This window comes from Oncorhynchus masou, chromosome 1 (genome assembly GCF_036934945.1).
Source record: "Oncorhynchus masou masou isolate Uvic2021 chromosome 1, UVic_Omas_1.1, whole genome shotgun sequence".
NCBI classification, from domain to species: Eukaryota; Metazoa; Chordata; class Actinopteri; order Salmoniformes; family Salmonidae; genus Oncorhynchus; species Oncorhynchus masou.
In genome coordinates, this window is record NC_088212.1 from 41,652,735 (window position 1) to 41,677,795 (window position 25,061).

General features: G+C 44.9%; 1 protein-coding gene across 1 annotated transcript; it reads right to left on the bottom strand.

The window, feature by feature from the left end:
* Nucleotides 1-3,313: 3,313 nt before the first annotated feature.
* On the bottom strand, nucleotides 3,314-17,496 carry npc1l1 (NPC1-like 1). The gene is made up of 20 exons (XM_064972109.1): nucleotides 17,123-17,496; nucleotides 15,816-15,977; nucleotides 14,361-15,566; nucleotides 13,923-14,146; nucleotides 13,661-13,761; nucleotides 13,140-13,312; nucleotides 12,772-12,900; nucleotides 12,184-12,366; nucleotides 11,890-12,004; nucleotides 11,244-11,509; nucleotides 11,038-11,127; nucleotides 10,657-10,847; nucleotides 6,294-6,421; nucleotides 6,022-6,151; nucleotides 5,867-5,922; nucleotides 5,620-5,770; nucleotides 5,243-5,474; nucleotides 4,888-5,001; nucleotides 4,572-4,734; nucleotides 3,314-4,433 (listed from the first exon to the last, which is right to left on the bottom strand). The coding sequence occupies exons 1-20, from the start codon at nucleotides 17,177-17,179 to the stop codon at nucleotides 4,153-4,155; spliced, it is 4,152 nt and encodes a 1,383-aa protein (XP_064828181.1). The 5' UTR covers nucleotides 17,180-17,496; the 3' UTR covers nucleotides 3,314-4,152.
* Between the last annotated feature and the right edge of the window lie 7,565 nt (nucleotides 17,497-25,061).

The window sequence follows — 25,061 nt, forward strand, 5'->3', positions numbered from 1 at the left end:
CTTGTGCTTCTAGTTCCGACAATGCAGTAATAACCAACAAGTAATCTAACTAACAATTCCAAAACTACTGTCTTATACACACAAGTGTAAGGGGATAAATAATATGTACATAAAGATATATGAATGAGTGATGGTACAGAGCAGCATAGGCAAGATACAGTAGATGGTATCGAGTACAGTATATACATATGAGATGAGTATATAAACAAAGTGGCATAATTAAAGTGGCTAGTGATACATGTATTACATAAAGATGCAGTAGATGATATAGAGTACAGTATATACGTATACATATGAGATGAATACTGTAGGGTATGTAAACATTATATTAGGTAGCATTGTTTAAAGTGGCTAGTGATATATTTTACATCATTTCCCATCAATTCCCATTATTAAAGTGGCTGGAGTTGAGTCAGTGTGTTGGCAGCAGCCACTCAATGTTAGTGGTGGCTGTTTAACAGCCTGATGGCCTTGAGATAGAAGCTGTTTTTCAGTCTCTCGGTCCCAGCTTTGATGCACCTGTACTGACCTCGCCTTCTGGATGATAGCGGGGTGAAAAGGCAGTGGCTCGGGTGGTTGTTGTCCTTGATGATCTTTATGGCCTTCCTGTAACATCGGGTGGTGTAGGTGTCCTGGAGCGCAGGTAGTTTGCCCCCGGTGATGCGTTGTGCAGACCTCACTACCCTCTGGAGAGCCTTACGGTTGTGGGCGGAGCAGTTGCCGTACCAGGCGGTGATACAGCCCACCAGGATGCTCTTGATTGTGCATCTGTAGAAGTTTGTGAGTGCTTTTGGTGACAAGCCGAATTTCTTCAGCCTCCCGAGGTTGAAGAGGCGCTGCTGCGCCTTCTTCACGATGCTGTCTGTGTGGGTGGACCAATTCAGTTTGTCTGTGATGTGTATGCCGAGGAACTTAAAACTTACTACCCTCTCCACTACTGTTCCATCGATGTGGATAGGGGGGTGTTCCCTCTGCTGTTTCCTGAAGTCCACAATCATCTCCTTAGTTTTGTTGACGTTGAGTGTGAGGTTATTTTCCTGACACCACACTCCGAGGGCCCTCACCTTCTCCCTGTAGGCCGTCTCGTCGTTGTTGGTAATCAAGCCTACCATTGTTGTGACGTCCACTAACTTGATGATTGAGTTGGAGGCGTGCGTGGCCACGCAGTCGTGGGTGAACAGGGAGTACAGGAGAGGGCTCAGAACGCACCCTTGTGGGGCCCCAGTGTTGAGGATCAGCGGGGTGGAGATGTTGTTGCCTCCCCTCACCACCTGGGGGTGGCCCGTCAGGAAGTCCAGTACCCAGTTCCACAGGGCGGGGTCTCGACCCAGTGTCTCGACCCAAGCTCATCACTAAGCTAAGGACCCTGGGACTAAACACCTCTCTTTGCAACTGGATCCTGGAGTTCCTGATGGGCCGCCCCCAGGTGGTAAGGGTACGTAACAACACATCCGCCACGCTAATCCTCAACAAGGAGTGAGTGCTCAGTCCCCTCCTGTACTCCCTGTTCACTCATGACTGCATGGCCAGGGATGACTCCAACACCATCATTAAATTTGTTGATGACACAACAGCCTGATCACCGACAACTCTGTACCGGTACCGCCTGTATATAGCCTCGCTAATGTTATTTAACTGCTGCTTTTTAATTATTTTTTATTTTTATTATTTACTTATTTAGGAATTTTCTTATAACTGAATTGTTGGTTAAGGGCTTGTAAGTAAGCATTTCACTGTAAGGTGAAATTGAATACCTGTTGTATTCGGCGCATGCGACAAATAACATTTGATTTGATGTTTGATGTTGGGGACGATTCAGACAGAGATTGATGTCTTTCCTGCGCACTTCTCAGTATTTGGTATTTAGACTTAGCCATCTAAATATATGCATATTTGTCTCAGTTTCAGCATCAATTGGTAGATTTAAAAATCCCCTGATCTTGTAGATTATTTAGGTATAGGAATGTTTTTGTGAATCATAAAAAATTGGTTTGGATAGCCTTTAAGCACTAAAGAAAGAAAAAGGTGGTTTGATTCATTTAGAAAATTGCCACATTCAGTTCTTCAACCCATGGTAATGTTGGAAGTTTAGTGTACATGTAATTATAATAGGGAGAACAGTGTACAATAGTAAGCCAGCTGCCTGCACTAACCATGGAAGTTTGTGATGACATGGCAAAGTACTGCGCTGGGTTCAGACTGTTACAGCTTGGTCTGCGCTCCACTCCATAACAAGTTAACTAGCCTACAGTGCATTCGGAAAGTATTCAGACCCCTTGCCTTTTTCCAGGTTTTGTTACGTTACAGCCTTATTCTGAAATTGATTAAATACAAACCCCATAATGACAAAGCGAAAACAGGTTTTTAGAAATTTGTGCAAATTTATAAAAAATTCTAAACAGAAATACCTTTTGTGCATAGGTATTCAGATCCTTTGCTTTGAAACTCGACATTGAGCACAGGTGCATCCTGTTTCCATTGATCATCCTTGAGATGGTTCAACAACTTGATTGGAGCCCACCTGTGGTAAATGAAGTTGATTGGACATGATTTGGAAAGGCGCACACACACCTGTCAATATAAGGTCCCACAGTTGACAGTGCATGTCAGAGCAAAAACCAAGCCATGAGGTCGAAATAATTGTCTGTCGAGGCACAGATCCTGGGATGGGTAACAAAACATGTTTGCAGCATTGAAGGTCCCCAAGAACACAGTGGCCTCCATCATTCTTAAGTGGAAGAAGTTTGGAACCACCAGGAGTTAAATATGTGTGGTTATTAGGCCTACTGACAGTCGATACTGATAATGGCTAATATTTAACATATTTAAAAAATCGGGGGTAGCATATAACTAAGACATTCGAGAGTTCCCATTCCTGAAAGTTAATAGGCGTACAATTTCAATTCTGCATAATGGCACAGCATTTCATAAACTTTACTGTCGGAAGGTTGATGTGTTAATATGCGTCAGTTTAATGCCATATGACTGGTTTCACATTTGTCTTCAGCGATTATAAGTAGACACTTTATAAGTAGATTATCTGTAGACACACCTCCGCCTCGCCTTAATTTATTCTACCTCCACCCGAATGAATAGCGGGTGAATGGCATGCTACTCTCATGCTTATGGTCAAGGTCAGAATATGCATGTAGATAAAGGTGCATTAAAAGGGAATTACTTTTGATTTCCATCGGCCTAACTTCGTTTGGAATCGGCCCCATTGTGCTTATGTAATGCATTTATTATGAATTATGAAAATCATTATGCCTTTTTATTCCTGGGTTTACCACAGCCTGCAAAGTCAAGTCACGCATATTTTACAGTCATGTTTAATAGTCATTTCACAATATTTTTTACAAACAATACAGAAAATAATGATTTACTGGAGTGTTTTCTCTTACTGTAATTTAGGGGAAAGAAACTAGATTCAGCTGCTGGCTGAATTTTGTCGGAGTGGATGGTAGGGGAACCGAAACATAATGATAATAATATGTACACTGCAAATTGACCACAACCAAAAAGAGATTTGTATTTGAAAATTTCTTACCTTGATTACATTCAGACATGATCACATCTCTTTTTTATTCGTGGGAATACTTGATGAACAGATTTTGTTCATACATTTACATTTAACTGACACACAAAACAATTCTAATAGTATAAAAAAATAATTTTGTTAGCATATTTGTATGTAATTTCTCACTAGGAACCACTTTGTGCCTGCCTAATTTGCAATGCAGAAATCATCCTGCCAATTCCTCCTGCCCAGGCAGAAACTGTCACATACAGAATATGGAGATGAGAGACTACATGTCTACATTACACAGTATACTATTATAAGTGATGTCTCTGTTGAACGACCAGTAGGTCCCTCAGCTCAGTACGTGGTTATGTATCTCCACTCCACACAGTTCATCTGGTAGTAGATATTGCACGGTCGTGTCTATTGCGGCCTTCAGTCCTGCCTTTCCTGAATAATGGGACATTGACGCTAGTGCCATAGATGAAGATCTGCACATATGGCTCAATATATAGAATCTCTATTAGACCCTGCTTTGCCACATACATTGTCCTTGCTTCGGGCTCTTGCGGTTCCTATGGTTATGGAGGCATATGTAGATAAACTGGAAACAGTTGGTTAGGTGGTGGTTTTCAGAAATGGCCCACTCTCACCACTTTATCCAGGTGTTCCTCAGAGATTGTCTCTGTGTGGGGAGGGGGGGGGGGTATTGTCTCTTCTATCGCAACCTTTTTGAGGTTCTCAGTGGTGTGGGGTTCGTACGGGGTGATGGGGGTGGTGTCTGGGTTGGGGCTGTTCTCCTGGTCTTCATAGCTGATGTTGTCGTAGATGTTCTTGGCGTTGCTACTCAGCTCCAGCTCCTGGGCCTTGGCCTGCTGTAGCCGTAGCAACAATGCTTTATTCACTCCAGGACCTGAGAGACACACAGGATTGGGAAAAAGGTATCAGTCCAAAAAAGGTCACAGAGTGAAAAAAACCTTCATTCAGTGACTAATCTGTTGGTTGACACGCGCCCACACACGCACACACGTACGTACGCACACACTCTCACCAAAGTAGCTGAGCAGCACGGGCAGGAATATGAGGCCATGGGCCATTCCCAGCAGAGTGATAACCAGGTTTAAACGGAAGAAGAATATCTGGATAAGCTGGGCTTTGGCAAATGCCAACACAACTATGCCAGGCAGGTTCGTCATGGCGACGCCAGCAAACACCTGTAGGACCGCACAGGGACAAACATACGTTCAGCGTAAAGAAAAAAGAAAAAAAGAAAGTCCATTAAGTGTCCACGTATATCTTTGTGGTTTTGACAAGGCCATGTATCTAATGGCTGTACAGGGATTGTGTGGTCTGGCCCTTGGACTCACCGCACTGCCCATAGTAGCAGTAGCCTCCTTGGCTCTCTCTACATGTGTAGGCTGGATGCTCATGGCAAAGGATCGTGTCATGTGAGATACAAACTCCACAGAGATACCCACCGCCTGAGGACCAGAGAGAGAGGGAAGGGGGAGGGTTAGGGTGTAAAAACGCATGTTTGCTTATGTCAAGTGCAGCTTGGGTGGGGACAGTGGCTTATAGTCCATTTCAGGAAGTAAAGATAGGGGACACTATCTACAGCACGTTTACAAACAGGATTTATGAGGTTTCAAACTGGTGCTGAAGTTGAGACACGTTGCAACAAGTTGCACCCGCGCCAACACAAGTAGTGCTCTGGTTCCATACCGTGACCAGGTTGATAAGAGCCACAGCGTTGTAGTCGATGCCCCACAGTGTCATGACGCCCACGGTATCCACGGTGATCATGATGATGGTGAGGAGGTTGAGAGCGCCGGAGCGCAGGTCCATGCCCAGCAGCAGACAGCACACCACAAAGGTTGGCAGTAGGCACATGGAGATGTTAAACAGTCCCTCAGACACAATGGTCAGGTACTGTTCATAGAACACATAGGTCACCCTGGAAGGAGAGGAGGACAGTCTGATTAACTGATGCTTGTCCACAGCCTCTCCCAGAGGGGAAAGGAGGAATAGATGTATACGGAAAGATGTGAGAAGTGGAGAAAAAGACGAGGAGAAAGGAGGAGGACGCTGAGCTAACATACGTGTAGGGGAAGACCTCAAAGTCCTGGGATGTGCCAGGTATGGATCTCATGCTGAGGGTGATGTTGTGGGCCAGCTCTCTGGCTATTTTTAGAGCTGCAGTGAACTCCTTGGAGGTGGTAAGGGCCGTGTGGTACGCCATGAACCTGGTGGCTAACAACACAGAGACAGAGGTCACCTTCGACTTCCGAAGCTTTATTGTCTGTGTATTAGGTTAAAATGTGATAAATAATATCCAGTATTCCTCACCTATAATTTCTCCACTCTCATCTGTGATCACAGCCTTATCATAGGCTCCAAGACCTCTGTTAGGAAGAGAACAGACAATTACACACATGCATGTGTGGATGCGTGTGTTTGCATGTGTGCGTGCGTGTGTGTGTGTGTGTGTTTGTGACACTCACCCCTTAGGGCACTGCAGGTCGGGCCTGTTGCCTAGGAAGTCTGGTAGGAAGCGGTTGAATTGCTCCTTGTCGGGCCTCAGTACCCCGTTAACGGGAGTCTTCATACACTTCTGCCCACACAAGAAGGCCGCTACGCACACAACACATTATACATCAGGTTAGATATACATCATGTTTCTTTATGTTTTATTCATGCATAACAAACAGAGATGATAATGTTCTTTGTTTTTACTTCCCGTTGTCCGGCTGTCTCTGAGGTACTTGGTACTCACATTCGCTCGCGGGACAGAATTTCCCTTTGTTAGGACCGATGGAATAGAGCCGACAGCATTTGGATCCAGGGTTTAGCCAGTCAATGAAGTCGTCCACCCACGAGTTTGCTGGGATGGCCATGTAAGATCTGTTAATCATATCAATGAGTTGGGACTCATTAAAACAATCACCGTTATGTATCAGAAAGTACCTATCATTCTGGCATCATTACGAACTTCCCCCTTATTTTATTTCACTTTCATCCACGTTCACGCAAACCCCCAGAGTCAGCCGAACTTTGGCTTAGGATTACTACCTTTTACGTTTACAACACCAGCTGCTGATATGGCAAATTGAAAACAAAGGTGCATTAATGAGGTGGTGATACCAGCAGCCCTGAGACCTTATCTCCACGCTAGAGAAGACAGAAGTGTGGCGCTTTCTGACCAAATCAAATCAAATCAAATTTTATTTGTCACATACACATGGTTGGCAGATGTTAATGCGAGTGTAGCGAAATGCTTGTGCTTCTAGTTCCGACAATGCAGTAATAACCAACAAGTAATCTAACTAACAATTCCTAAACTACTGTCTTATACACAGTGTAAGGGGATAAAGAATATGTACATAAGGATATATGAATGAGTGATGGTACAGAGCAGCATAGGCAAGATACAGTAGATGGTATCGAGTACAGTATATACATATGAGATGAGTATGTAAACAAAGTGGCATAGTTAAAGTGGCTAGTGATACATGTATTACATAAGGATGCAGTAGATGATATAGAGTACAGTATATACGTATGCATATGAGATGAATAATGTAGGATAAGTAACATTATATAAGGTAGCATTGTTTAAAGTGGCTAGTGATATATTTACATAATTTCCCATCAATTCCCATTATTAAAGTGGCTGGAGTTGAGTCAGTGTCAGTGTGTTGGCAGCAGCCACTCAATGTTAGTGGTGGCTGTTTAACAGTCTGATGGCCTTGAGATAGAAGCTGTTTTTCAGTCTCTCGGTCCCAGCTTTGATGCACCTGTACTGACCTCGCCTTCTGGATGATAGCGGGGTGAACAGGCAGTGGCTCGGGTGGTTGATGTCCTTGATGATCTTTATGGCCTTCCTGTAACATCGGGTGGTGTAGGTGTCCTGGAGGGCACGTAGTTTGCCCCCGGTGATGCGTTGTGCAGACTTCACTACCCTCTGGAGAGCCTTACGGTTGAGCGCGGAGCAGTTGCCGTACCAGGCGGTGATACAGCCCGCCAGGATGCTCTCGATTGTGCATCTGTAGAAGTTTGTGAGTGCTTTTGGTGACAAGCCGAATTTCTTCAGCCTCCTGAGGTTGAAGAGGCGCTGCTGCGCCTTCTTCACGATGCTGTCTGTGTGAGTGGACCAATTCAGTTTGTCTGTGATGTGTATGCCGAGAAACTTAAAACTTGCTACTCTCTCCACTACTGTTCCATCGATGTGGATAGGGGGGTGTTCCCTCTGCTGTTTCCTGAAGTCCACAAACATCTCCTTAGTTTTGTTGACGTTGAGTGTGAGGTTATTTTCCTGACACCACACTCCGAGGGCCCTCACCTCCTCCCTGTAGGCCGTCTCGTCGTTGTTGGTAATCAAGCCTACCACTGTTGTGTCGTCCGCAAACTTGATGATTGAGTTGGAGGCGTGCGTGGCCACGCAGTCGTGGGTGAACAGGGAGTACAGGAGAGGGCTCAGAACGCACCCTTGTGGGGCCCCAGTGTTGAGGCTCAGCGGGGAGGAGATGTTGTTACCTACCCTCACCACCTGGTGGCGGCCCGTCAGGAAGTCCAGTACCCAGTTGCACAGGGCGGGGTCGAGACCCAGGGTCTCGAGCTTGATGACGAGCTTGGAGGGTACTATGGTGTTGAATGCCGAGCTGTAGTCGATGAACAGCATTTTCACATAGGTATTCCTCTTGTCCAGATGGGTTAGGGCAGTGTGCAGTGTGGTTGAGATTGCATCGTCTGTGGACCTATTTGGGCGGTAAGCAAATTGGAGTGGGTCTAGGGTGTCAGGTAGGGTGGAGGTGATATGGTCCTTGACTAGTCTCTCAAAGCACTTCATGATGACGGAAGTGAGTGCTACGGGGCGGTAGTCGTTTAGCTCAGTTACCTTAGCTTTCTTGGGAACAGGAACAATGGTGGCCCTCTTGAAGCATGTGGGAACAGCAGACTGGTATAGGGATTGATTGAATATGTCCGTAAACACACCAGCCAGCTGGTCTGCGCATGCTCTGAGGGCGCGGCTGGGGATGCCGTCTGGGCCTGCAGCCTTGCGAGGGTTAACACGTTTAAATGTTTTACTCACCTCGGCTGCAGTGAAGGAGAGACCGCATGTTTCCGTTGCAGGCCGTGTCAGTGGCACTGTATTGTCCTCAAAGCGGGCAAAGAAGTTATTTAGTCTGGCTGGGAGCAAGACATCCTGGTCCGTGACTGGGCTGGATTTCTTCCTGTAGTCCGTGATTGACTGTAGACCCTGCCACATGCCTCTTGTGTCTGAGCCGTTGAATTGAGATTCTACTTTGTCTCTGTACTGACGCTTAGCTTGTTTGATAGCCTTACGGAGGGAATAGCTGCACTGTTTGTATTCAGTCATGTTACCAGACACCTTGCCCTGATTGAAAGCAGTGGTTCGCGCTTTCAGTTTCATGCGAATGCTGCCATCAATCCACGGTTTCTGGTTAGGGAATGTTTTAATCATTGCTATGGGAACGACATCTTCAACGCACGTTCTAATGAACTCGCACACCGAATCAGCGTATTCGTCAATGTTGTTATCTGACGCAATACGAAACATGTCCCAGTCCACGTGATGGAAGCAGTCTTGGAGTGTGGAGTCAGCTTGGTTGGACCAGCGTTGGACAGACCTCAGCGTGGGAGCTTCTTTTTTTAGTTTTTGTCTGTAGGCAGGTATCAGCAAAATGGAGTCGTGGTCAGCTTTTCCGAAAGGGGGGCGGGGCAGGGCCTTATATGCGTCGCGGAAGTTAGAGTAACAGTGATCCAAGGTTTTTCCACCCCTGGTTGCGCAATCGATATGCTGATAAAATTTAGGGAGTCTTGTTTTCAGATTAGCCTTGTTAAAATCCCCAGAAGCAATGAATGCAGCCTCCGGATAAATGGTTTCCACAAAGGCTATTTAACCACTAACCCTAACCTTAACCCTTACCCCTAACATTAACCTTAATCCTAACCCTAGATTAAGACTGAATAGTTTGCTCATCAGATTTGATGATATAGCCTTTCTATCCTCTTGAACATAGTCCCTGATCTATTCTTGAATGTGTTTTGCGTAACTGGGTTGATCAGTAAGCGTTGTGATTGGCTGTGTGTGAGGTGGCCTTGCGGGTATCAATAAGTTCAAGGTTGAGTGCAGTGGGGAAAAGGGTGAGGGAGGAGTCAGAGAGACAGACTGGAAACAGAACAACAACACAGTTAGAAGGAAGTAGTGTTTGAATATGCACTCAGTATACAAAACATTAAGAACACCTTCCTAATCTTGAGTTGCCCCCCCCCCCCCCCCCCCCCACTTTTCCCTCAGAACAGCCTCAATTCGTCAGGGCATGGACTCTACAACGTGTCGAAAGCGTTAGATAGGGATGCTGGCCCATGTTGACTCCAAAGCTTCCCACAGTTGTGTCAAGTTGGCTGGATGTCCTTTGCAAAAGGGTTCTTCAGCTGTCCCCACAGGGCAACCCTTTTTGGTTCCAGTTAGAACACTTTTTGGTTCCAGTTAGAATTATTTTGGGTTCCATGTAGAACCCTCTAGGGAAAGGGTTCTAAATTGAACCCAATAAGGTTCTACCTGGAACCAAAAGGGTTCAATCTGGAATGAAAAGGGGTTCTTCAAAGGGTTTTCCTGTGGGGACAGCTGAAGAAGAAACCTTTAATGTTTTAGATAGCACTTTTTTCTTAGTGTGTGTGGTGAATCATTCTCGGTACACTCGGGAAATGGTTGAGCATAAAAATACAGCAGCATTGCAGTTCTTGACACAAACCGGATGTGCCTGGCACCTACTACCATACCCCATTCAAAGGCACTTCAATCTTTTGTCTTGCCAATTCACCCTCTGAATGCACACACACAATCCATGTCTCAATTGTCTCAAGACTTAAAAATTAGTTTAACCTGTATCTTCCCCTTCATCTACACTGATTGACCTGGATTCACCTGGTCAGTCTGTGTCATGGAAAGAGCAAGTGTTCTTAATGTTTTGAACACTTAGTGTATACAAGCCAATTTACCCACACCCAATATAAAGTGCTTTGAGACCAGGTGAAAATAACTAGCTTTCTAAATGTAATTATTATTATTATTTTTAATCCTCCGTTTAATTTAAAATCTAATGACTACTCACAGGTCAGGGTATTCAGTGGCGTACTGGATCTTCTGAGTGAGAGAGAAGGGGTCACAGCCCACACTGGAGCAGGTTGCATTCATACCCGCTATGCTGGTGAAGTTAAAGCCCTTTGTCGTGACAAAATAGGTTGGGACGCCCACCTCAAAGTACGCATACAGGTATTTGAAATACTCCAACATGTAGGAACCCTGAGACAGAGGATGAGAGGAGAAGGTGTCACGTGGCCAGTACATGGATGAAAATGTACTGTTATTTAGGCTGTTTCCTGTCGTTCATACTGTATGTTGTTATATGTTATTCATGAATGAATGAATGAAAGAATGAATGAATAAAGGGTCATGGGAGGTGCATTCAAGCAGTAGTCCAGGTGTCACTCACCTGGGGCATAGCCAACTCCTGATCCAGACCCACTGTCACATAGAACATCAGGTAGATGGAGGAGATGAACATAAAGATGAACACAACAATCTGGCAGAGGGAGAGAGGAGGAGGACTTCAACCACAACCGCAACCAAAACCAGCCAACTGAGCTAACTAGAGGGAACACCAATGTATAAAAGGTCAAAAGACAATAGCTTATTTACCACTATGACCCTGGTGACGGGGTGGAGGAGGACGGGGGCATAGTATTTCCTCATGGCGGGCAGAAGGAAACCCTCGTTGGGTTTGGAGGGGGCCGTGGTCTTGACGGTGACGCAGCAGGCCAGCTCGCAGCGGTTCCCGTCCTGCCGTCTGGCGTCCAGGGACAGCAACGCCACGAAGGCCGTCATCTGCAGAACGAAGTCCATGAGCACAGCCAGGGCAGCGTACAGAGCAAAGGACTTGACAGCAGGCATGGTGCTCAGAGCGCCTGGGGGACAGAGGTGAGGAACAGGAGTGGTTAGTCATTAACATAGAGTATGTAAACCCCCATCACAGGCGCCATGTGTATTGAATTGATTAAATGGATGGAATGTCGGCTACATCCTGGTATGTATAGACCACTATTGTCATTGCCATTGACTTTTGAAAGAACGCGTTGTTGCTAACCTTGTACCCAGGCTCATTGCTACCACATAGGTTTGACAAAGAGAGTCGGCTGGTGGACGAGTCTACATATTTGCACACCTGATGAATTACTACAGGTTCAGAGGAGTCAATAAGAAAAATAGCATCTCTCTGACAAGAAATACCAGTGTCTTTTCTGTGTGCTCTGTTCCTATGTTCTAGAGTGCGCCAATGGGAGCTCACCCAGGAAGAAGCAGACAGACTCGGAGAGAGAGCACAGGAGCATGCTGGGAGCTACATTTCCAAGGACACGTCCGATCCGCTCCTCCGTCTTCTCGCCTGGCCTCCGTACGTCCCTCTGAGAGAGAGAGAGTTTTACTATTACTGGAGAGAGAAAATACTGCCACCTGACGAAGAACATTATGAGTGAACCAACTGAACAACCGGTCGTTGTGGAATACCAAAACAGTCAAGTGACTTGCAGCCACACGCACACGCACACGCACACACACGCACAAGCAGGTTTAAAACACACACCTGGTACTCCAGGACGAAGATAAAGATGTTGTCAGCTCCTACGGCCAGCACCAGGAAGGGGACAACCTGGAGGATGATCAGAGAGGAGGGGATACCGATCCAGGCGTAGAAACCCATGGATGCCAGGACAGAGCAGCCCACCACCAGGATACCACCCAGACCAACCAGGAACTTTGAGTCCACCTGTAGGGACACCACAGAGGTCAGGGGCAGCTCCTGTTGACCACAGTTTCCTGTATGGCATAGGAAAACCTTTCAAATCCACCCTAGTCATATACAGTACAGTGCTTCATCTATTTTACAAACTAGTGTTACAGTTTTTGACATTACGGAGAATTCCATTTGTGTTCCATCTAGCCCTCCAAAAGGCTAAGCAGGCATAATAATCAGCAATTTTAGAGAATAGGACTGCCTGCATCTGGACATGCTGTATCTATACAGTCGTTTCCTCCTTTCTTTCCTTGTGTAACTACTAAGGTTATTGATTTTACTTTCTGCTTGGGGCCAAGTGTTTTCTTTGTGTGTCCAGCTAAAATGGCAGCAGTTGAAATGCAAATTGGCACATTGTATTTCCTCGAGCGGTCTCACCAGTATTCGACTGAAGGAGGTGTACTCCCCCAGAGCCACAGCAATGTACACAAAGATAACAGCATAGCTGATCATGAAGATGGGGATGTCCTCCACTGTCGTCCTGTTAATCTCATCCTCCAGTGACCTCTACAGAGAGAGAAATAGAGGGGTTCGGAGAAGGGGTGAGAGATGGGAGAGAGCAGTGGCAGAGAAGGATATGAAAGAAAAGGAGAGAGGGGAGAGAACAGAGAGAGGTAATTGTAGACTCATAAAGCAATGCATTTCAATATTATGACCATGTAATGTCTTCCAAGGTAAATAGCAGGTAATCAGTAAGTAGACTGTCTGTATGGGAGATATCCCTGGCTGTGTGCTTACGTACGTACCTCAGCCATGTACGCAAAGGTGAATGGGTTGCCTGGACTCTTCTGGTACTCTTGGACTATGTCCAGGAACCTTTGCTCCCACTCCAGGGCCACCTTGAACTTAACGTTGTCTCGAGGGTAGTTATTGAGGGAGAATGTCAGGATGAGAGCTTCTGCTGTAGTGTAGCCTTCATCTGAGAGGGGGGAGATTACGAAAGCCGGGTTAATACACAGGATTCATCTGATATATAATAACAAATGCCATTTAGCAGATGATTTTATCCAAAGCGACTCACATTTTACATACGGTTGGTCCCGGGAATCGAACCCACTATACTGGCGTTGCAAGCGCCAAAGCTGTGCTATGCTCGACCGACTGAGCTACGGAGAACCACTAGTCATCTAGTCTATGAAGTGTCGTCAAACTACTAGGTTAGTGTCGGCATCTGTTCTGCGGGATTGGTAGCAGAGCCAAAGAAGAATGCAATCTAGGGACTAATTCAAATATTATTACAAAAAAAATAAACGACATGAAGCCTTACTCTCGTATCCCCCCACTGCGAGGAAGGGGAAGACTGGTGCTCCATAATCAGCCATGCAGCTCAACTGCAGGTCAGTGATGTCTTTGAACGACAGAGGAGAGCTGCAGGGAATGGGGCATACAAGATCATGTTTCATTTAGCTGCCTTACTGTCAATGATACAAACACATTCGAACAACGGTAAATGAATATTTAAAAACGGCTATAGAATCTGATTGTGTTTTCACTGACAGAAAGGGAGGCGCGTCACAAATCAGACTTACTTGACGCAGTAGATGAAGTGGTCTCTCCAGTCCACCTCCTTGGTCACTCCCAGCTCCGTCATGTTGACTTTAGCGTTGAGGTTGTCCACACTGTTCTGGAAGTACTGGGGCAGGCTGTTGACAGCACAGTCAGTCAGGGAGGGGTTGGAGGGGTTGAGGGGCGCGAAGCACACATCCTTCAGACTTGCCATACGGTTCAGGTCATTCGACCAGAACTCAATGTTCTGCAGATAAGAGTTGAAACAATAAAGGAGTTTAGTATTTTAGTATTGCATTACTTTAGTGATTTCTGATTATCACAATCATTAAGAATAAATACAATATGTCAATAATCACATGTTCTCTATCATAGAACTGGTAGAACTACTACTAACACAATGTTCATGATATTTCAGTAATACCAATTGTAGTGCCAATAGTGTTGGTGTCCTACTCTACCTGAATCTTTTTCTGCAGCTTTAGAAGTTCCAGGATCAGGTCTTTGGCAATGATTCCACTGAAGTTCTGCTTCCCGAACAGCAACGAGTCATAGAAGTGACCAGGTCGGCCCGGCGCTGTTAGGATCATCTGGTTGGTTCTAAAGAATGGGTCAAAGTGCTTGTCATGGAAGTCCTTCTCCATACGGGCACGGCTGTTTGGGGCTGACCATAGCTGGACCGGGTCGGTGGTCAGTTCAATGTGCATGAGTCCTGTGGCGAAGGCAGCTGTGACCACAGCCGACGCTAGCAGCACCTTGAGGGGGTGTGAGGCGATGAGGGTGCCCCATGCCCGGAACCCAGAACCCAGGAACTCCTGAGTAGCCAGGCTGTTCTTGTCTGTACAGGTCACCTCCCACGGTTCAATCAGCCTCTCACTCACGTTGTTCCCATTCTTATCCATCCCTTTCCCCTTTCCTTTCCCTTTCTCAGAGTCCTTGCCCTCTTTCTTCCTCAGGAGGTAGGTGGAGAGCACAAAGAGCAGGAAGGCTAGAATGAGAATGCAGAGGAAGATCACACATAGCACCAGGTAGCCGTCCACCCCCCCGATGGTGAAGGGTTCTGCGGGGGGTGGGGGAGAGGGTACAACCGGGCACGAGGCCTGGCAGTCCTGGCAGGAGCAAACCTCTGCCCCTGTTGGGGTCATCTCGTTACACCCCAGCGCCCTCCCAGCATAAGGCACTACCCCATCAGGTATCCCCTCTGTGACCCCTTCTGGGATCAGCCTGAAGTCGATGTCCAATGGGGCCAGGCCATTACTGGAGTCACCCTGGAAGTCATACCAGCGCTGAGCCGTACACAGTGCTGCGCCATAACGTCCGCACATGGTAGCGATGGCATACCCCCCCGTGGCGGGAATCCTCACGTTCTTGCAGGACTCAAAGGATTTGTCGGCAAACGAGGTGGACAAGTAGGCCTGGTAACCCACCACAGCCTCTTTGACAATCCCCAAGGTGGTGATGTTGATGGTGCGTGTCACGTTAATGGTTGTGGTCTGATCAGGGCTGCAGGTGTTGATGCAGTGGAGGTGGGCAAAGTTGTCAGCACAGGAGGGGCAGCGCATGAGCACTGCCTTGGACAGCATCAGGCTCATTTCCAGGGACTTGAGCTGCTTTATAGAGCAGCAGGCGGTGGTGCTGCCCTCTCCACGGTCCAGCATGGGGCACACCTAGAATCATAGCAACAGTAAGGTCATTTACCTGAAACTTGACATTGCCCTGTCGCTTTAAAACACTGCCAATGTCAGTTATCTCTCTCTCTCTCTCTCTCTCTCTCTCTCTCTCTCTCTCTCTCTCTCTCTCTCTCTCTCTCTCTCTCTCTCTCTCTCTCTCTCTCTCTCTCTCTCTCTCTCGTGCGCGCGCTCTCCAGAGCAAACAGACAGAACCACCCAGAGAGTTACTGGGCCAGAACCACTGACCTTTTTGAGTTGCTGGTAGTGCTCCCCCTCGAGGGCTCGAGCACGGCTGTAGTTGAGGCAGGGGATTATGGGGGGGAGGAGGGAACCCACCACCGTTGGGTTTCTACCACACTCCTCGTAGAAGGCACAGTATCCTGGCTCATGACGGGCCTCTAAGACAACCTGGGGGAGACATACACACGTAGGATCTCAATTTGATCACTATTTGTTGCTGAGAATTGTTCTGCACAGAAGGAAATGCAAACTTGTAGTGTATTTGAGTTTTAAAAATGTTGTCATTACCACTTTGACTTGATTTGCCCTAACGAAAAGTGTATCAACCCCTACAAAAATGTCCATTAATTATAATCCACATAATAATTCACATTTCCTGTTGCTGGAGGATTATTTCCTGCTGGAGCAAACTGGCTCAAATGAAGATCCTAGTGAAATGACAGAGTTAGTATGACTGAGGGGAGATAGTGGTGGTGTAGCCATAATACACATTCACCTTTTCATCCTTCTGGTTGGGATACTCTTCTAATTTCCACTATCTATTTTTCAACTGATTTCTGGCCTACAAATATTCTTCTGTATTCGCCTTGTTTGTTTTTTTTACCTTGCTCTTTGCTGTTTGTACGTAATGACAATAAGAGGGTGGAGAGAGTAAGTTACTGTATGTTTCAAGGCTTAATCACCAGCACAGATAGTATTAGTATGTACAGGAATAGAGAGACAATTGTCAACAGAAGGAAACAAAATGTCAGATCAGCTCACTATTTCTGTTTCTGCATTCAACATGGCTAAATCACTGGATTATATGTTTGCCTTGTTTAGTAAGGTGGCAATAAATTGGTAGTGAAAGAATATCTTCACTCCCTCAATTAGTCCATTCGTCTGCATCAATACAGTCAAGTTCCCGGCATCTCTGTTTTATACAAATAGAGGAAACGTTATTGGACTGTGACCACTAAGTAAACATGACGGTCGCCCCTTAGTGAAGAAGTATAAAAACTACAGTCCCTCTATTTTACAATGACTTGTATAATATTACATATACCTAAACTTTTCATTAACATAAACACATCCCAGCACAGTTACACTTTCCTTTAAATCTATTATTATATTCAAAGAAATATAGTCTCATTCGAGTACTGGATTCTGAGTTATTGTGATTCTGTTAGTGTTGAATGGCAACGTAGACACTTGCAAGTTGTTTAACTAGCACACCCTGTAACACCAGTGGTGGAAATGGAAACGCCATCAACACAAAACGTTCTGTCTCTACCTCTGGGTAACAGCCATCGGGGAGAAACAGAAGGACTTACCAGACAGGCCAGGAGTGTGAGCAGGGCAGTGGCACGGCTCATAGTGGGTCTACCCATGCTGCTATTCCACAGCACCTCACAGCTTAGAAAGAGCCTGGAACTCCAGGTAGATGAGGATGGAGTGTCGGTTTAGTTGCCGTCGTACTATGGCAGGTCTCCCCTTTCAAAATAGAGTTTTAATCTCAATGCGATCACTTGAATAAATAACAAAAATTAGATGTTTTTTTTCCAGTGACGGGATGATATAGTGAGAGAGGCCTCTGTGTGTTAGTCCTCTCTCTCGTTCTCTGTCTGTCTGCCTGCCTGTCTGTCTGTAAGTCCCAGGGATGACAGCCAGGGGCAGGAAAAGGCGAAGACATCAGCCACCCCACCCCATGACTAGTATCAGTGGTGTGATGTCACCTGTTTTATCTGGCCTGATGCAGCAAATGCCAATCAGAACGAGCAAAGAGACATTCATCTGATTGATAATTAACTGGGGCAATGAGGATGGTAGAATGTTACCAGGAGACAGAGAAACTGGGAAAACAAAATAACAAACATACCGTCACCGCCCTCTACGGCCCACAAAACCCCTGCGCTTATCCCCCTTACCCCCATTCCAGCTTTACCCCATTAACTCAAGGTTTGCCTCACTTGTATTTGTGTCAATGAACAGGGAGGAAACGAGAAGGAGACAGCGAGGGAGAAACAGAGAAAGAGAAAGAGGGTGGCGGAAAGGAGTTTACAAGAGAGAAAGAGTGAAAAGTTAGGAGAGAGAGAGAGGAGTAGTGAGAGTGGGAGAGAGAGAGAGAGGGGTAGTGAGAGTGGGAGAGAGAGAGTTGCTGTAATTCATAGGCTGATGTCCATCTCCTGAGCACGTGTGTTTGTTTAACTGAATGTAAATACTTCTGGGTCGATGGGAGCTTCTATTCCAGAGCACTTTATGACCTACAGTTGGACAGGTGGTATCAGAGATTAGTTTAACGTTGTGTTTGGGTCCCTCTGATATCTTGAAATGTTCTGGATTAACTGACCTTTATGTATTTTTTTTTCTGTAAAAAAAATATATATTTTACCCCATTTTTCTCCCCAATTTCTTCGTATCCAATTGTTAGTAATTACTATCTTGTCTCATCGCTACAGCTCTCGTACGGGCTCGGAAGAGACGAAGGTCGAAAGCCATGCGTCCTCCGAAACACAACCCAACCAAGCCGCATTGCTTCTTAACACATCGCTCATCCAACCCGGAAGCCAGCCACACCAATGTGTCGGAGGAAACACTGTTCACCTGGCGACCTTGGTTAGTGTGCATTGCACCCGGCCCGGCACAGGAATCGCTGGTGCGCGATGAGACAAGGATATCCCTACCAGTCAAACCCTCCCTAACCCGACGACACTAGGCCAATTGTGCATCGCCCCACGGACCTCCTAGTCGCGGCCGGCTGCGACAGAGCCTGGGCACGAACCCAGAGTCTCTGGTGGCACAGCTAGCTCCAGACCACTGCGCCACCCAGGAGGCCTGACCTTTATGTCTTAAAGTAATGACGGACTGTCATTTCTCTTTGCTTATTTCAGCTGTTCTTACCATAATATGGACTTGGTCTTTTACCAAATAGGGCTATCTTCTGTATACCACCCCTACCTTGTCACAACACAACTGATTGGCACAAACGCATTAAGAAGGAAAGAAATTCCACAAATGAACTTTTAACAAGGCACACCTGTTAATTGAAATGCATTCCAGGTGACTACCTCATGAAGCTGGTTGAGAGAATGCCAAGAGTGTGCAAGGCTGTCATCAAAGCAAATTGTGGCTACTTTGAAGATTTGTTTAACACTGTTTTGTTACTACATGATTTCATATGTGTTATTTCATAGTTTTGATGTCTTCATTATTATTCTACAATGTATAAATAGTACAAATAAAGAAAAACCATGGAATGAGTAGGTGTGTCCAAACGTTTGACTTTGTAGTGTAGCTAAAGCCTTTCTCATGAATCTTATCAGGACCTGCTTGGGATATGGTCTCTACTCCAAGAGTGTGAACCTTAGACCATGGCCCGAGGAAGGCTCAAGGTCCCATTCCTGTTCCCGGCCATAGTGCCCGTTGTGTGGGAGAGGAGGGAGGGATGACACTGGGCGATCACTGATCATTCTCTGCACACACCTTATACAGTCTGACAAAGCTTAGTCTGTTATTCTCTCACCCATATATAATCAAGTAATAATGATGGCCAGAGACTACTTTCTCTGTCCACATGGTTGTCATACCCTGAGCTGCTGTAAAAGGGACAGGAATGTTAGATTGTTATCAGTTAGGGCATTCCTTTCAGGCTCACAGGGTAGCATCAGAACATATCAGCAGAAAGAGACACATGACATGGCCCAGAAACACAGCAGCGATTGCACTTGTGTTTGCTCTCAAGCTTCACTATATTGTTCAGTTTACTTGGTGGTTCACATATTTCTTATTAGAAAATACTGGGGTCTGTTCTTTTTCAAAAATGACTGATGAAAATGTTGGCAAGCCATCTGAAGTGGGAGGTAGCAATCATCACATTATCAAACCTTGAGTTGCCAAGGGGATGTTTTTGGAACTGGGCGATCACTATCTATCACTCACTTCTCAGGTAGGTAATTAGACCAAAGGACAGTAGCAACCTATCGTGATATTATAACAGGACAAGAGTCATCTCATCATAAGATCTGCTTATGTTTGGCCTGCCTGGACTGTGTCCATCACTATTACACGTCAAGGTAATCTGTGAGGTACAGCCTCTGCAGCTCCATGACTGAGGCTATGGGGAACCAAAAGATGCTTCAATCTCTCTGTGATAACACACAGATATGGGTGATAAGACAAGAGGTGATCTGCCAGAGATAGTTCTTCCTCAACAGTGGATATAGGGGACAGTCCACTGGTGATGTCAGGTGCAGTATTTCATAGTAGTGGTCCCTATATTGAACAACTAAGGGACATTTTTACAAATCGGTGCTCTTAGTCTGGTCTCATTAGGATTCATTGACACAAGTGCCGCTTGTACCACTGTTGTGCTGAACTACAAATACCAGAAGGCTAGAGAGCCTAATAGAGGGTTTTTGGTTGAAATACCAAGACTGATGTGTGAAATCTGGCGGTATTGTAGTCTATATTGCTTTCCTCTTATCTCGCTCTATCTTTTCCTCAGCAGGCTTGTCCTTGAGCAGGGTTCAGTGTACTTATATTGTTGTCTTTATGGGGCTATTTCTCCACACACTCTTTATACTGTATCTATGAAAGCCCTGTCTGGCACACTCCCCATATGCAAACACACAACAATATTTGGTAACGTCTTGGTGACAATTGGTACTTCCTGGTGTTCGATGCGAATACTATTACTAAGTATTATCGAGTAATAATTATGTAATCACACTGTTATAGTTTGTAGGTAATTAGTGGGCTGTAGAATTAAGTGTTATCATTATTATGTTTTTACTTTGAAAGTGTGAACTAATTTCATAATAAATCAAATATTTAAGAAAAGTTGAATGAGTAGAGGGGTGACAGAGCACAAAAGTGAATAAACAGGCTGACCATTCTTTATTGGCCAACACAATATGATGCCAAAGTAATCTTTCGGGTTTTTATACCATTCTCATCAGCAATATAACAATTTCCTCTTCGTCCTGCCAGTGTGTGCGTGTGTGAGAGAAGGTACAACCCTGGCACATGTCCTTTAGAGCACAACTGTGAAGGCCACTCCTTTCTTTCTCATTCTAAACAGCGTCATGGCTCCTATCATCCCACAGAAATCATGATGGCGTGATGCTGTGTAGGCCGACATCTTCATTGGGAAGTCATGGACACACGCCTGCACGGATGCACACACACTCACACACAATTACTCATGCACTTGGCTATAATTTCTATTAAAAAAGTGGTGTAATACATAAGTCTCCAAACAAAAATGTGTATATTTGTTTACTTCCCATGATAGGAAAACTCTAACATAATAATCGGTTTATTGCTAAAGTACATATACTGTGGCTGCCCTAAAGCCGTAAACTTTACAGTCTATCGTTCATCTTGTAACGGCGTTCTTCGTTTGTTGAAAGAGAGTCGGACCGAAATGCAGCGTGGTGGTTACTCATGTCTTTAATGAAGAAGATAGCGATACATGAAATAACTTAAATAAATACAAAACAACAAACGGAACGTTAAAACTAATTACAGCCTATCTGGTGAACACTACACAGAGACAGGAACAATCACCCACGAAATACAAAGTGAAACCCAGGCTACCTAAATACGGTTCCCAATCAGAGACAACGAGAATCACCTGACTCTGATTGAGAACCGCCTCAGGCAGCCAAGCCTAAACAACACCCCTACTCAGCCGCAATCCCAATAAGTACAAAACCCTAATACGAAATACAACAACATAAACCCATGTCACACCCTGGCCTGACCAACTAATTAACGAAAACACAAAATACTAAGACCAAGGCGTGACACATCTCCTCTGCAGCCAGTAGCCTTTGAACAGCCTACAGGCCAATCTAAAAGTAAACCACATACAAAATAAAACATCATAATTAACAAAACTTTATTATGGTCAGGCCTGTCACGCCCTGGTCGAAGTTTATTGTGTTTGTCTTTATTTATTTGGTCAGGCCAGGGTGTGACATGGGTTTATTGTGGTGTGTTTTTTCTTGGGGTTTTGTTAGGTAGTGGGTGTGTGGCTTAGTGGGGGTTATCTAGCATAGTCTATGGCTGTCTGGAGTGGTTCTCAATCAGAGGCAGGTGTTTATCGTTGTCTCTGATTGGGAACCATATTTAGGCAGCCATATTCTTTGAGTATTTCGTGGGTGATTGTTCCTGTCTCTGTGTTTGTTGTTCACCAGATAGGCTGTATAGGTTTCCACGTTCCGTTTGTCGTTTTGTATTGTTAGTTATTTCATGTTGAGTTCCCTTTCATTAAAGAACATGAATAACCACCACGCTGCATTTTGGTCCGCTTTTCCTTCAACAGACGAGAACTGTTACAAGGCCAGGCTATTCTACGCTATGGTTTTTAAATGCTTGACAAGTTAACATTCCTCTTGCACTAGGAAATGTTTGTTCCAATTGCATCAACAAAACCAATTGTATCACAAATAATATTTTATTTCAATGATAACTTTAACCTAACTAATCCTGATTCAAACATGCAATCTTGCAGCACAAGCAGCCGCATGCCTATACTTCTAAATGCCTGGTTATCCAATAATTATTATGATCAAATTGAACAATGTGTAAACCCACTGATATAAGACCCCTGTGGTCTATGCAGAGATAGACAGGGCCAGGGGTCCTTCTATCTGTGTAGTGTAAAGGTCTAATCACGAGATAGCGGGGCAACATCACTCATCCAATACCTAATATCGCAGGCACACTTCACCTGTATGGGAGATCTGAAAGTTGTGTGGAGATATTCTGGTGTGATAGAGTGGAAAAGTCATGACCCCACACCAATTAACAGGATAAGGGGAGTACTGTATTGCAAGGTCCGGGGGGGGGGCATTGTATGGTAGATACAGAGCATTCGGAAAGTATTGTGTTGTGGACATCTTCTCAGAAAGAATGAGACACCACGGTAATACTGAGAAAAGTTCAGAATTGTTATTAGATGTCTTTCATGCAGAATCCTCAACCTGAGTCCTCTTCAAAACTCTCTTCATGGATCCGAAACAACGATTTCATGGCGTGCAGAGATCCTATGAACAATGAAGTGTCGTCTCCCACTACTCTTGCAAAAGGGCAGATGACAACACCACAATTTCCCACTCGATGTTTCCAGACAGTATAATAGAAAAGTCATATGCCTGAGAAGACCGCCTACAAGATCAATTATGGTCTTGCACCTTACTTGCGGCACCACCTCCTGGACAAGTTGCAAAATAACATTTGACATTTTAGTAATTTATAGCGGACACTCTTATTCAGAGCAACTTACAGTAGTGAGCGGATACATTTTTCGTTACTGTCCCCCGTGGGAATCAAATTCACAACCCTGACGTTGCAAGCGCCATGCTCTACCAACTGAGCCACACGGGACTGTTATGTGCTGCTTTTTGACGAATCGCAGAACAAACTGCTTCAGCTTGTTGGATTCGGGCTAAACTTTGAACATTGAGATATTAAAGACATGATAGATCAGACGCATAGTATATAAAGGAGTGTGATCTGTAGAAAGACAGTTGCTGTGGAATGTGCTGGGTGGACGGGAGAGAGTCACCGAGTGCGACTGGTGATACGAGAGGACATCTGTGGATTAGGCAAAGGAGGGGTTGAGTTGAGGAGGTCAGGTCAGATCCCCCAAAGGGAGAAATAATTGTTATATTATCCTGTTACCCTCTTACTGTTGAACCATAAGATGTAAGGATTGGAGAGAAGGAGGGGTGTCTAAAGTGGAGTATATATATTTGTGTTGGTGAGAAATGTTTTTTGTTGTTGTCTGAATAACATCTGTAACGACCCTTTGGGAATAATTAAACTTGGTGAAGCTTCTCTAGTGTCCATGAATGATTTACTCTGAAAGATTTGAACCTAACAAGCTAACGCAAATGGATGTTCACGTAAGGTTTTTAAACCCCACAACCAACAAGGTTACCACACACTACCTGGACTCATCTTTCATGGGACATGGCTCAGCAAAGGACTGTCCTTCACAGTGTTGACAGATAAACTTAACACGTTTCACCTCCTACAAATGTTGATGTTTGGACCAAATGTTAACCACATGTTTTACAGAGAATTCATATCTAATGCCCTGGCAGAAGCCACAGACAGAGAGATAATTGACATTGAAACATGTTCCTTGCAGTGTTCAGAAAGCTTTTCAAAATGCATTTGACTTCATAGACTGGGACATAGTGTCTGAAGTCTCTCGTTGGTTTATGTTGATCAGCAAAGACAAGCAATGACACAAGTATTTAGTGAATATGTTAGTTCAACAATGCTCTGCAGTCATCCCAGCATCCCAGTTCGGTTTGAGTTGAAAGCTCTTATGAATGAAAGGTGTGTGGTGTGAACAGGATTGTGATGGAACTTCATTTCAAATTAAGTCTTTTGTATCTGTGCCAGTGCCCAGACTAATGTATTTGTCAACTTATGGTTCTCAATTTATACTGAACAAAAATATAAATGCAACGTGCAACAATTTCAAAGATGTTACTGAGTTACAGTTCATGTGAGGAAATCAGTCAATTGAAATAAATGCATTAGGCCCTAATCTATGGATTTCACATGACTGGGAATACAGATATGCATCTGTTGGTCTCAGATACCTTGGACATTCCTGCAGTCAGCATGCCAATTGCGTGCTTCCTCAAAACTTGAGACATCTGTGGCATTGTGTTGTGTGACAAAAACTGCACATTTTAGAGGGGTCTTTTATTGTCCCCAGCACAAGGTGCATCTGTGTAAGGATCATGCCATTTAATCAGCTTCATGATATGCCACATGTGTCAGGTGGATGGATTAATATTGGCAAAGGAGAAATGCTCACTAACAAGGATGTAAACAAATTTGTGCACAACAAGCTTTTTGTGTCTATGGAGAATTTCTGGGATATTTTATTTCAGCTCATGAAGCATGGGACCATGATTGGCTGAGATAATGGATGGGCTGGACATATCAGGAGATGAGTTTGGATTTGTCTGTCTATAACATAAGCTGTTCAGTATGTGTTGATAGTCCTTTCTACCGGGCCGTTTTTGAAAGATATAACGTTAGTCCTCAAGAACTACAAAAGTATTGCTACTTTTCTCAAAGACATTGAGGCCTTGAATTTAGCATGCACTATCGACAGATAAGTTGGAAAAAATGATGGGCTTGACCACGTGCCACGGTCAGTGTGAACCGGAGTGACTTGACACAACGCTGTCCAAACAATATGTATCTACAAACAAAACTGAGTTAAATGGTTCCAGTCTA